General features: G+C 26.3%; 3 protein-coding genes across 12 annotated transcripts in view; 2 read left to right on the top strand and 1 right to left on the bottom strand.

Annotated features, from left to right (window-relative positions):
* Positions 1–3,604, top strand: part of LOC140669923 (FIGNL1-interacting regulator of recombination and mitosis) — a 29,854-nt gene extending 26,250 nt beyond the window's left edge. For all 9 annotated transcript variants that reach the window (XM_072900145.1, XM_072900139.1, XM_072900144.1 and 6 more), the window contains exons 7-14: positions 105–250; positions 455–554; positions 818–989; positions 1,183–1,414; positions 1,717–2,044; positions 2,164–2,364; positions 2,461–2,868; positions 3,220–3,604. In XM_072900145.1, coding sequence (XP_072756246.1) covers positions 105–250; positions 455–554; positions 818–989; positions 1,183–1,414; positions 1,717–2,044; positions 2,164–2,364; positions 2,461–2,868; positions 3,220–3,429 — 1,797 coding nt within the window. In that variant the 3' untranslated portion in view covers positions 3,430–3,604. The remainder of the gene's footprint in view (positions 1–104; positions 251–454; positions 555–817; positions 990–1,182; positions 1,415–1,716; positions 2,045–2,163; positions 2,365–2,460; positions 2,869–3,219) is intronic.
* Positions 3,605–4,562: 958 nt separating this feature from the next.
* On the top strand, positions 4,563–11,044 carry Cglr1 (cGAS-like receptor 1). Of its 2 annotated transcripts, none has more exons than XM_072901493.1 (11): positions 4,563–4,803; positions 5,862–6,008; positions 6,120–6,290; positions 6,745–6,842; positions 6,922–7,057; positions 7,170–7,319; positions 7,771–7,938; positions 8,344–8,460; positions 8,530–8,716; positions 8,877–8,945; positions 10,527–11,044. In XM_072901493.1, the coding sequence occupies exons 2-11, from the start codon at positions 5,889–5,891 to the stop codon at positions 10,553–10,555; spliced, it is 1,245 nt and encodes a 414-aa protein (XP_072757594.1). In that variant the 5' UTR covers positions 4,563–4,803; positions 5,862–5,888; the 3' UTR covers positions 10,556–11,044. The 2 variants fall into 2 exon arrangements, with proteins under 2 accessions (XP_072757594.1, XP_072757595.1); XM_072901494.1 differs by lacking the exon at positions 10,527–11,044 and adding an exon at positions 9,818–9,912 and having other exon boundaries at positions 4,684–4,803.
* Positions 6,744–11,705, bottom strand: LOC140670751 (uncharacterized). Its single transcript, XM_072901495.1, has 3 exons — positions 11,492–11,705; positions 11,181–11,347; positions 6,744–11,107 (listed from the first exon to the last, which is right to left on the bottom strand). The coding sequence occupies exons 1-3, from the start codon at positions 11,703–11,705 to the stop codon at positions 10,511–10,513; spliced, it is 978 nt and encodes a 325-aa protein (XP_072757596.1). The 3' UTR covers positions 6,744–10,510.
* Positions 11,706–12,106: the final 401 nt, after the last annotated feature.

The raw sequence follows: 12,106 nt of genomic DNA, 5'->3' as shown, positions 1-12,106 counted from the left end.
AAATATCTAACTGAACTATCTTCGTGTAATATTAATTAATTATACATACATTATTATATTAATATTATTATATATTAGTAGCAATTAGATATATTATGATATAGGATCAGAAGGATAAGAATACGGAACGAAGTCTAATGGTTGCTATGCGTTTATTGAAAATCCTCGAGAAATTAACAGCTGTTTATAACAAATGTCTCTCATACGAAACAATGCTGCATTTGGTGAAACTTTCGGCGCATATATACGGGTAATCAATCTTTTCGATCGATTTCTCATTAATCTTTCAAAACAGAAATTATCTTTAATTATTACAGAACTTTTTACTTATATGTACTGTATGTGCATGAAATTACATTATATAGGAAGGATTATATTATACATATAACGTATATTATACAAAATAGAATACAATAATATTAAAAGGATTATATAATAATTATTTTTGTCACAGATATTTATGCTTCAATTTAACAAAAGGAGATGAAGGAACAATTTCGATCGATGCCACATCTCTTTTAGATATCATCTTTAATCACGATGATTTCAAGCAGGTACGTGATTAAAATTTAATTTGATTTAAAAAAAGTAAATAAGTCGCATTTATTTTGTCATTATTATGAATTTTATTTCTTTGTAAAATAATAAATAATAAATTTGTACACACAAAATAGCAAAAAATATTCTTATATAATTATATTATATGAAAAAAAGAAGTGAAAGAGAAAGAGAGAGAGAGAAAAAGAGGGAGAGAAAGAGACACAAAAATTAGCATTTTACAAAATTGTATAAATTACAACTGTTTGTATTGTTCTAGGTATATTTCCAGTATGGAAAGCAAATTGTCTCACATGATCAACAGGTAAATTATCATTTATTGACAATTGCTATTATGAAAAAACTCAACAAAATGCCATACGAGCATCATTGCAAATGGTCCCTAGGTTCGGATTCGATCTTAAACGTTGCTTTGACATACATAGAATATCGTAAGTTACAGTAAGAATTTTCAGAAGATTTATGAAAGTTTTAATTATGAATGTAAAATTTTAAACATTTAAAAAATTTTAAGAATATTATAAAAATTAAGAAAAAAGAATATTATAAAATTAAAAAAAAGAATTTTTAATTAAATTATGCTTATATTTTAAAAGTTAGATGACAAATTTTTTTCTATTGTAGTCGGAGAAGAAATTTGTGTCGGAGAGTTAAGATTGTCAGGCACTCATGAGATCGGCGAATCATCACAGTTGATCAGTGTTTATGAGGCAACTCTGATATTTTTTTGCGATCTCGTCAGTAAGATTCGACCAGAAGACTTTCATACACTCGAGACACTTTTGCTAAAGTATTTATTGTGTGGTCACTTTTGGAGTTCTCTGCTAAGTTTGGACGTTTGGTGTTTTATTGGCAAGTGAGTAACCGCTCACGGTCTTTACATTAATATTGACATCAGCAATAATATTAATGAAGTTGATTAACAGAATATTAGTTAAATATTAATTAATTAATAAAATTTACTACTGTTTTTTAAAAAACTCTAAATACTACTCTTTATTTATTGATTAGTGATGTATAAATATATTGTAATTAACTTATTCATTTATTAATATGTATAATTAATCATTTAATAATACGTTAATTAAAAAAAATGTGATTAATAAAAATAAACTAGTTCAATTCAACTGATTCTTTGCATATTGTTATTTGTTTAAGACTCGGGACTTCACAGCTATGCGTCGATCATATCAAACATCTGATCAAAGTCTCTGTCATTTTGATAGAAAGACGTGACAGCATAGAAGCGATCATGTTAGATCACCTAATTATCAGTCTATTCGAATTATTGACTGAAGACATGAAATCTGCTCTTCTTAAGAATCTTGTCGAGAATCTGGATACAAATTATGAACCCATTCTGTATCTGTTAATAGCGAGAACTAAAGGTTTTTCGTTGAAACAATTACGGCATCAATACGAGGATTTGCCGAAAGCTTTTTTGGATCTGCAAGAACACCCTTCTATTCGCAATTGGAAACGTCTTGTAAGATGTACTAGATTTATCAATCTTTTATATTGGAAAAAATGAATGAATTATTAATTTAAAATCTTCAATATCAAAATTGCTTAGAAAACTTTCAAGCTGGAATCTTCTATTTTCAGATGCAATCTATATCTGCGATGATAACGGTGGATTACAGTGATAACAAGGATATTATCGAAAGCCTTAATAAAATATGGACTTTTGTGGAAGATGCAATTATCGAGTGTGAGGGCAAACAATTAAACATACTCACTGATTTAATCGTTAACTTGATCGATGCCACTTGTCTCGGAAATCTTCAGGATAACACATTTTGTTCGGTATAAATGTGTTTATTGTTATTTATTTATTTATTAAGAGTAAATATAAAATCCTTTGATTATAAAAGTATTGAAACATTATATTTGATATTTCAGATTTTGAAGTCTATCGCGATCTCATGTGTTTATCTACCTCCTCACGGCAAAATCAAAGTCTGCTATTTTTTACGACGATGCGCCGAGGATCTCGATCATTGCGGAGTCCAAAGCGTCGCGTCGATCTTAATTGGATTATTCGCTCATCTATTGGAAAACGAAAACCCCTGGGTACGTCAGGAAGCTCTAAAGACCTTCGAGTATATGGGACAGAAATGCTCGGAGCAATTGATCGCTAAAATAGCGAAGGCTCTGGCTAAGATACCCAACATCAGCAGTGTCATGCAAGCTTACTTGTCCTCGAGACCATACTATTCTTTGGAAGGCTTCGCAAATAAACAGGACTACTTTAGATATTTGGCTAAAGCTATTCAAAATCGCAACAAGCACATATGCTACGAATATAATGTAAGTAGATTAAAGGCATATTAAGAAATAAAAAATTATTATTTATTTTAATAAATTATTTTTTTAATTTATACATAAAAGCAAAAATCTAACTATCTATAATATATTATCTATCTATAATATAATATCTATAAAGTTTTTTCTCAGCGATCTGAAACAAAATTTTATATTGATCAAGATGTTCCTCTCAGAACAAAATAATTTTGATTTTATGTTTTCTTTTTTCTTTCTTTTCTTTTAATAATTAGTAACATAATTTTAGAAAGATTAAAATAAGATATACCATATAAGTAATAAATAGCAAAGTACAGTTATTTTATAAATATACTAATCATAACAAATAAACACAAGGAATCCGAGAGAGAGGAGAAAATGCCGAGGCTGGAAAAAGAAGAAAACTCGTGCGATGTTATTAAGCCGATATCAATAATACAACTGGACGAACGAGCGGAGGAATTATGTACAGAATTGACGAAGGTATTAGAGGGTCGAGCCGTTATTAGAGATACCGTCTGCAGGAAATTGATAACTATTGTAGAAAAAATTCTTCGAGCAAAATAAAATTTCGCGGAATTGATGCTTTATCTTATTCACAAACGTATTAATAGTATCTCATCGCTGCGTCTTATTCACATGATAAAATGAGTAATCTACTGGTGATAAAGATGAAGATTGGTTTATCGGAAATAGCAATATTGACAAAAACAAAAAATAAATAAAAGGTACAAAAAATTAGGAGAAATTACTTTATAAAATACATAATAAAAATACAAAAAAGAAGTTTATAACATTTATATTATTTAAAAAACTTTGTGTTATTTTATTAAAAGTGACAGTATAATAATTTAAAAATTTTGAAAGTATGTAGAAAGTAAGTAGTATAAAAGTTACGGAATGTAAAACAAAAAAAAGAAAAAGAAAAAAGAAATTAACAAAAATTTTTTTAACTATCAAGAAATGACGTTTTAAATAACTTTCTGTCAGTACTAGAAATTTGACAAGATTCATGATAAATCTACTAAGAATTAAGATCAAATAATGAATTAAAAAGCTATTTATTTAGTTTTTTAATCAAAGATCATATTTTCAAGATTTAGATTTTTTTTTTTTTTAAAGTAAATATTATTTTAAAAGTTTTAAGACTTCACAGCTTTATATAACAAATAATCTATATTAATTTAAGTTGTGATCTATACATATATGTTGGAAATATACTTTCATTCATTCATTTACTATTTTAAACTTTTAATTCATTCATTATTTTAGACCTTTCATTATACGCTAACGCCATCTGAACAAGTGTTAATTTTTTCATTGATGATTCAGAGCTCTTGCACGGAACGCGTCAACGCATTAAAGACTCTCGTAGACGCAACATAGTACGCGCGAAAAAAAGCAATGTTATATAACGACTTGTCCATACGGTCCAACGCACAATAAAGAAAACATTAGGAATAGAAATTAAATATTAAATTAAATATTAGAAAAAAGAAAGAAAAAAGAGATCTTCTCCCTCTTTCTTTTCTATTTCTAATATAATATTTAATATTTAATAAATTATTTAATATTCTTATTTTTAATATTTTTTCTGCATTTATTGTGCGTTGGACTTAAGAGTAGAAGGTTGACGTGTGCAAGAGCTTTCTAGAAGTCTGTGGAGCCTTCATTCATTCGCTGCATATATAAAGACAGGGTTATTGTCGGTGGGAGCACAGTAGGCGTTACAGTTCGATGCAGTTAAATATAACTTGATTTATATTTGCAGTTTTGACGAATGAATAATTAGGAAAATAAATTAATTGTTAATAAAGAGAATCAGTTTTTAAATTTTCAATAAATCAAATTAATTACTGTGCTAGTACCGTACAAATCGCAACTTTTGCGAATATCGTCAGGGATTCACCGATCTATACCAAAGTTACTTGCATTTGTTTGGTAAGTATAGATGTGATAAAAAACAATTCAATATCAAGTGCAGAATTTATTTATCGTGTTATTGACAATAACACACTTTATCGAAATTTACAACAAAATGATTATGATTTATAGATGAAAATTTTTCTTATTAACGAAATTTAATATTCTTATCTATAAATATTCTTATTATTTTTCTTATTAGCGAAATTTAATATTCTTTTTTTTGGCTGTTAAATCTGGATTTAGTCCGTTATCAACACTATAATTTAATATTTGAATTTATAACAAGAAAACTGATAGCTTCTTAATTAAATCAATTTTTCATTAATTTAAAATTAAAAATTTTAATATAAATTAAATATAATTTTATTGTTATTAAATGTGCAGATTATTTAATCAATATATTTGTGAAATAAAAATTTTATTCTTTTGTATAATATCTGTATTAATATACCGCTTATAATAAACTGCTTTATAAAAATGCTGACCAAGCAAATAGAAAAAGAATGTATGTGCGGAATCGATGAAAGTTAATAACATACACATATTTTTTTGATCAGCATTTTATAGGCATATTTTATTAAAGCTGTCATCGTCTAAAAATAACATTTATATTGCGTATGCAGGATATAAGTTATCATTGAATCTTATTTATCCTCATTTAACCGCGATTAGCTTCTCAGAAGTGTTGAGGAAAGTTTAGAAATAGTAACATAAATTATTATATACCATGCATTTATATTGAGACATTTATGTGGTTCTTAATCGTATTAATTACAAATAATATACTTCAATATCTAGAAAATTTAATTTTTTTCTGAGTGTGCAATAAAAGGAAAACTGAAAATTCTGAAATATAATTGTTTTTGAAATATATTTAAAATATAAATGTCTCTTTAAACATTTTTTGTCTTCTGATTTTTTATTTTTATTTAAAATATATATACATATACATTTTTATATTTAAGAAATTACGTAATTGTGCGTACATGCGGTAAGTCCTCATACTTTATTTCAATAATATGATAGTTTTTGTATCATTTTTACGTATATATAATTTTAAGTTAAAATTTCAGATTTCCAGTAATTGTACATATGCAATAATGCAAACCACAAATATTGAATGTTTTTTACGTAACGATAACATATTAAATAAAATAAATAAACAATTTATAAGTTTGAATTTTGATGAAGTGAGACATAATAATCCGTATTTGATTAAGGTATTGTAAAAAAATTAATATTTTTTAATCAAAAAATATATTTTATTAATGCACGCATTATTAATATGTCCGTAATAAAATCTGTAATTAAATATATATGTGTTTATGCAGATTTTTGAGCAATTAATAGAAGCTATGCGACGACAAAGTCCACTGTTTGATAAAACGTTCCAAAGAATCATATGGGCTGGTAGTTATTATAAAAAAACCCGAGTCGGAGAACCAGAAGAATATGACATAAACTTTGTGATCAATTTACCGTTTAAAGAGAGAGATATAGAAGTAATATTATTTTTAAAATCGATAATGTGTGACATATATAATGTTAAAAAATAATACAAGTTTAAGAAAATCTGAGGAAATATTACTAGTTCTTCAATCTTTAAAATAAATTTTCTCGAATCCTCTTTGTACAAAATTTTGTATAAAAAAAGCTTTTTTCCAAATTTACAATTTATGCGCAGCATTCTATCACTTATATTTTGAATATATACAAGATCTTGTCCAAAAAAAATTTGAGAAAATTTATTTTAAAAATTGAAAAACTAATAATATTTTTTGTAATCCTATATATATATATATATATTATATATAAGATTCCATATAGGTGATATTAATTATACTTTATTTTTTTATTATATATTATTATACAAAATATTAGGTTTTTAAACTTAAACTAAAATACATATAATTTACACATGTGTATAAAAAATAATAAGTATTAATCATTACACAGTTTATCTCAGATTGCCCAGGTTTCATTGAGATACGTACGCCTTGGAGAGAGAGAAATATGTCATACAATACATTAAACTTAACTAAGGAGGCACAAAAGTAAATTGCACTGAAGTATTTTCTATATTTTCTTATGATTTAGAAAAAAAAGGAAAATTGTGATTTTTTTTCTGTTCAGAGAATTAAATTCTTTTATTGATAATGAATCGTATCTAAATCAAGATAAATTTCGTGCTTGGATGGAAGGAATTTTAAGTAGAGTGGCTAAAGAAACCAGTAAAAGTGATCGAATTATATTATTGAATGGTGTTCCAGTAAGTAAAATATTAAATAACGCAATACATATATCGTAATGTAAAGTGTGTAGCGTATCATGTTAGGATATCAAAATTAAAGAAAAATTACATTTTCTCTCTTTGTTTCCAGATAACAAGAATAAAAACAGGACCAGCATTTACGCTAAAAATTCAATTTGAAGTTTCTGGAAAGTTAATTGATATTGATGTGGTTCCCGTATTAACTTTTTCAACTTGTAATCCACCACCAAGATGCTCAGAAATGTCCATTTTAAAAGACGTAACCAATAAAATTAAAATATTATAATATATATATATATATATATATATATATATATATATATATATATATATATTAGTACAAAAGATTTGTCGCAGATATATAGCAGACAAAGATAATAATAAAATTATAGTTTTGCAAAGTTTATTATTTAAAGTAATAAAGCCCCTATGAATGACTTTTGATATACTTTTTTCATCTAGTACATTTTTCAAATTTTTTTTTAAATACTCAAATTTGCAACTTTATTTTAAATAAAATTTAATAGAGAAAAGTGACAAATAATTTGCACTAATTAATAAATTATGTAACATATTACGCGCATTAAAGCCCAGTTCAACAACTTACTTTAACTGAAGTTTAATGAAAAAAAACCAAAATAAACGAAAAGATAAAACTCCGATTAAGTTCTGGAACCAGGCTAACATTTCCTAAATTGCACGTTTTGCAGTACCTTCGAGGTTCTAGATATTGGTCCGCAGTCCCTAAACCTTTAAACAACAGTAGAACCCAATTTAATGATGAACTATATCGTTACTGGCGATTATGTTTTTACGAAATTGAAAAAGATATACTTGATAGACACGGACGTGCCAAGCCCATAATTCGTCTTTTGAAGGTATAACACGATACGTCATAAATAAAGATCTATTTTTAATATATAGTAATAATTTTTTCTTATTATAATACATAATATATAATTTCTTTAATACGCACATGTATATATGTATATTGAAATCATGATATATATAAACTTAAATTATTATTTCTCTTCAAATAATAATTTAATTGGTCTATTTGCATATTAATAATTTTGTTAAAATTTTATTTCTATTAATTCTATATATTACAATACTTTATTAATAATTCTATATCATTCTATATAGCTTCAAAATTTAAATAGAAGAGAAGTACCATAAATTTTAGATTTTAAATTAAATTATTTAAAATATTATTTTTTTGTACATTTGCACAATTAATATTTCAGATTAATTTATATGATTATTAATTGCATTCATTTCAGAAATTGAGAGATACGCAAAAGTGGAACATCGCGAGCTATTATATCGAAACATTGTGTTTAAACGAATTGGACATTTTTCTGAATTCGAACAAATCAGACACTTCTTTGTTCTTTACGGTAATGTATTGTTAAAATTCAAAATTTTTTCTTAATTAAACTAGATTTAAAATAACGATACATTTATAGATGATACAAAAGCTTCGCGAAGCTTTTCGCCAAGGTAGGATAAGATACTTTTGGGACAAAGATCTCAATTTGTTGGAGCAAATTAAATCTAGTACAATGAAATGTATGTTTGGAAGCATAGATCGCATTATAAATAAAATCGAGAAAACTATTGCAGATGATAAATATGCAATAGCAAAAGTCATTTGTAAGTATATTTCTTTTTTTCACAAAATATGAATATAATGTAAAGCCACACATCCCTAATCATACAGAATCTGGCAATTAGAGAGTTGTTTTTACTGTTTATTTACGAAAATACAAATCTTGTAGTAATATTATAGGTTGTTAAATTTTTTATATTGCAGTAAATACAAGTGAATTGAATGCATTGATATCTTCAATTGATCAATCATCAGAATCAGAACCCGAGCCTGGTAAGTGTGACATATACAATATATTTCAAATCGTTCTTTTCTTTTTTTTTTCTTAAAACATTATTAAAATTATTATGGTCGTGAGTTGTACATAAGTTAGTATTATTTTTTTATATATAGAATAATCCGTTATTAATGATATCAGAAGTCTTTTATTTTCAACTTATTTTTTTCGTTTAAGATGATTATTTTTCTGATTAAATCACACAAACACACATAGCGATAACGAACAATTCTTTGAATCCGTAAAAATTCGTCCAAATATATTCCTTTGACTAATTTGAATATAACTGTTTCACATTTTAATTTGCGTTTCTTTAAAGAAATGGGATATTAAAATATATACAATATATAAAAATATCATCTTAGTCGCTAATTTATTCAATCTTAGAGTATAAAAATATCTTTATTAACATTTTTTGTAAGCTTATTTCATAAAAATAAAATCATAAATTTATCTATCACGAATAAAAACAAAGTTAGGTATTCAAAGAAATTGATTTTTTAATATAACTGATAAAAAGATTAATGGTGTCATCATTAATTAAAATATTTTTAAAAAATTTTATTACTTTTATTACGTTTATAAAATTTTAGTACTTTTTACTTAATAAACCGTATAATTAATTAAAAAACAATTAATACATAAACATATAAAACAAGTTTAATATAAATCAATTTCTTTATAACAACTGCATTTTTATAAAATAGTCTCATTTTTATTCTTTTCTTTCATTTTTCCATATTTGAAGAAGTAAGAATAGAGAATCCAACATTATTGTCTATAAAGAAAAAATTCATCTTCTTAATATTTTCTAAAACATCGAACTAGAAGCAATTTTATGCTGTATCTGATTGTACTTTGTTTTCAGATTTTGGAAGTATAAACAATATTCATTTCAAACTTTTCTCTCGTCTATAATAAAAAAGAAAAAACCCACACAATTCTTTCAAAGATGTAAAAGCCTTTTTCCAATATTTCTAAAAGTATCACAGAATTAAAATTTACATATACTATAAATAAGTAAGCAACAAAAGAAATATAAATAGTAATTCAGCATGCATTGTTGAGAAATGCTATAATGACTGTGATTGGGGAGCAACTTTAGCATAAGCATGCTCTGTCTTTACTTAATTTTCAATAAGTAACGAAGATAAAACGATACTTTTAATGCATAAGCTGCTCTCCAAATCAGCACTAAGTGCAGTTATCTATCATTATTAGATTGTAATTAATTTCACATTTTATGGTTAAATTATAAAATTATATATATGTAATATTAATTTATAAAAAGGACTTCTTCCTCTGAATCATATTTTATCACAAATAGTCTCATTTAGATTAATATTCCAACTTGTGAATACTCTTTTGCAACAATCTATTGTATAATTAACAATCTAATGTATAGAGATAAAATTTTTGGCAAACATTACTTCCAATTTCACACACTAGTCTTTCATCTTAATTTACAACAATCACATGTATTCCCTTTATATTGTTTTGTTATCATCTTTTACTCGTTTGTGTATCATTTTTGTCTACAATATCAACTAATAACATTATACTATACTCTTTTACAGTGGACCAATGGAGTTGCATGATTGTCTGACCACTCAAGGAAGAAATCGATAATATTGGTGACGCAGCGTATCATGGCAAGACAGTCGGCCTCGGCCGAATGCTCGTGAGAGAAATTTGAACCAAACATATATTCGTAAATGGCGCAGAGTTTCAGACTGACTGGTCTCTCGCACCCAAAATCTAATCTCCTCCTTGAAATACTTTTTTTTGACGGTCGTTCTACAAGAACGTTCTTATGCTGCCTCATTATTTGACTTTCTGGCGTTTTCTCGATAGCTTTTTGCCTAAAATCATTCGGCGAATCTACCGATTCGACATTATATTCGATGTCATCATTATACTGTGTATTTTTATCATATTTGTTGCTTATAACTTTAATATATCCATCAAAGAAAGACGTCGCTTGCAAAGTGGGGTCAATTTTAGCCTCTTGTTCTACATCCATATTCAACGTTGAGAGCGAGTCATTGTATTCATCGTCCAACAAATCTTGGACCATCTTTGATTCCGAGTCTTTTTTCTTAAAGAAATCTTGAAACATCTTCCACGTATCAATGCAGAGGATTTTATCGTCGAAAATCTTCAATGGGAAAAAAATTGATTGTTATTGAATAAAGAAATAACCAGCTAGTTACCTTAAAAATCAATTATACCTTATTTATGCGCTCGAGTTCCTGCAAAAATATCGGATAATCGAATCTATTGCCGTTATGCGCCACAAAACAAATTGGTGGTGTAAGACGTTGTAGAAAACATATTATTAACTCATAAACTTCACACTCAAAAGGCTGCAGTTGCAACATGTCTTCATTAAATAATTCTACAAAAATTTATAAGATTTACTGTATATTTATCCACTTATATTTATCTATATTATAGAATTACTATATTATGGAATTTCCAAGTTAAATTTTCTTCAATTTTATTAATCTATGTATCAATTTAGGATAATAAAGCAACTTACTTGTCATATATTCTACATTTGGTGGTATGATTTTTTGAGGATTAATCGGAAGTATTAGCTTATGCAATACTCGTGGCAGAGATGCTTTGTTGCTATTGCATATCGAGGCTCTTGTAACAGCAACTAAAGCGATTTCTGTGATTCTTGGCATAATTTTTTCTTGAATCAGACCAGTTGTTTCTAGATCGAAGAATATAAACGTTTGAATTTCCATTATTTTATATTATATGACTTAATGGGATTCTCTTTTCTTATCTTCTCTTCACTATCTCTTCATTTTATGGTTCATTTGGTGGTTCCTATAATAATCTATCTACAACAATGACATGTTTATTGCAATTTTAATCGTAATAAAAATAAATGAATAATTTTAACTTTCCAAAATTTTGTTTTACATACCATAAACGTGGAATAAACGTTGTTATCAAAGTCTTTGACAAGATATTAGTTAAAACATACCATTTAACATCACTTGTCGAAACCTTCATTTTTTTTTTCCTTAAAATTAAAAATTTTCTGTCTCTTTATTTTATTTGGAAAACAGATATAAACCATAGAAGAGAACGCAACTACACAAAATTACAGAATACCAATCTGTATGAACTTCTGCCTAAA

The sequence above is a fragment of the Anoplolepis gracilipes genome, chromosome 10, assembly GCF_047496725.1.
Source record: "Anoplolepis gracilipes chromosome 10, ASM4749672v1, whole genome shotgun sequence".
Taxonomy (NCBI): Eukaryota; Metazoa; Arthropoda; class Insecta; order Hymenoptera; family Formicidae; genus Anoplolepis; species Anoplolepis gracilipes.
This window is presented reverse-complemented; position numbering and strand designations above follow the sequence as displayed.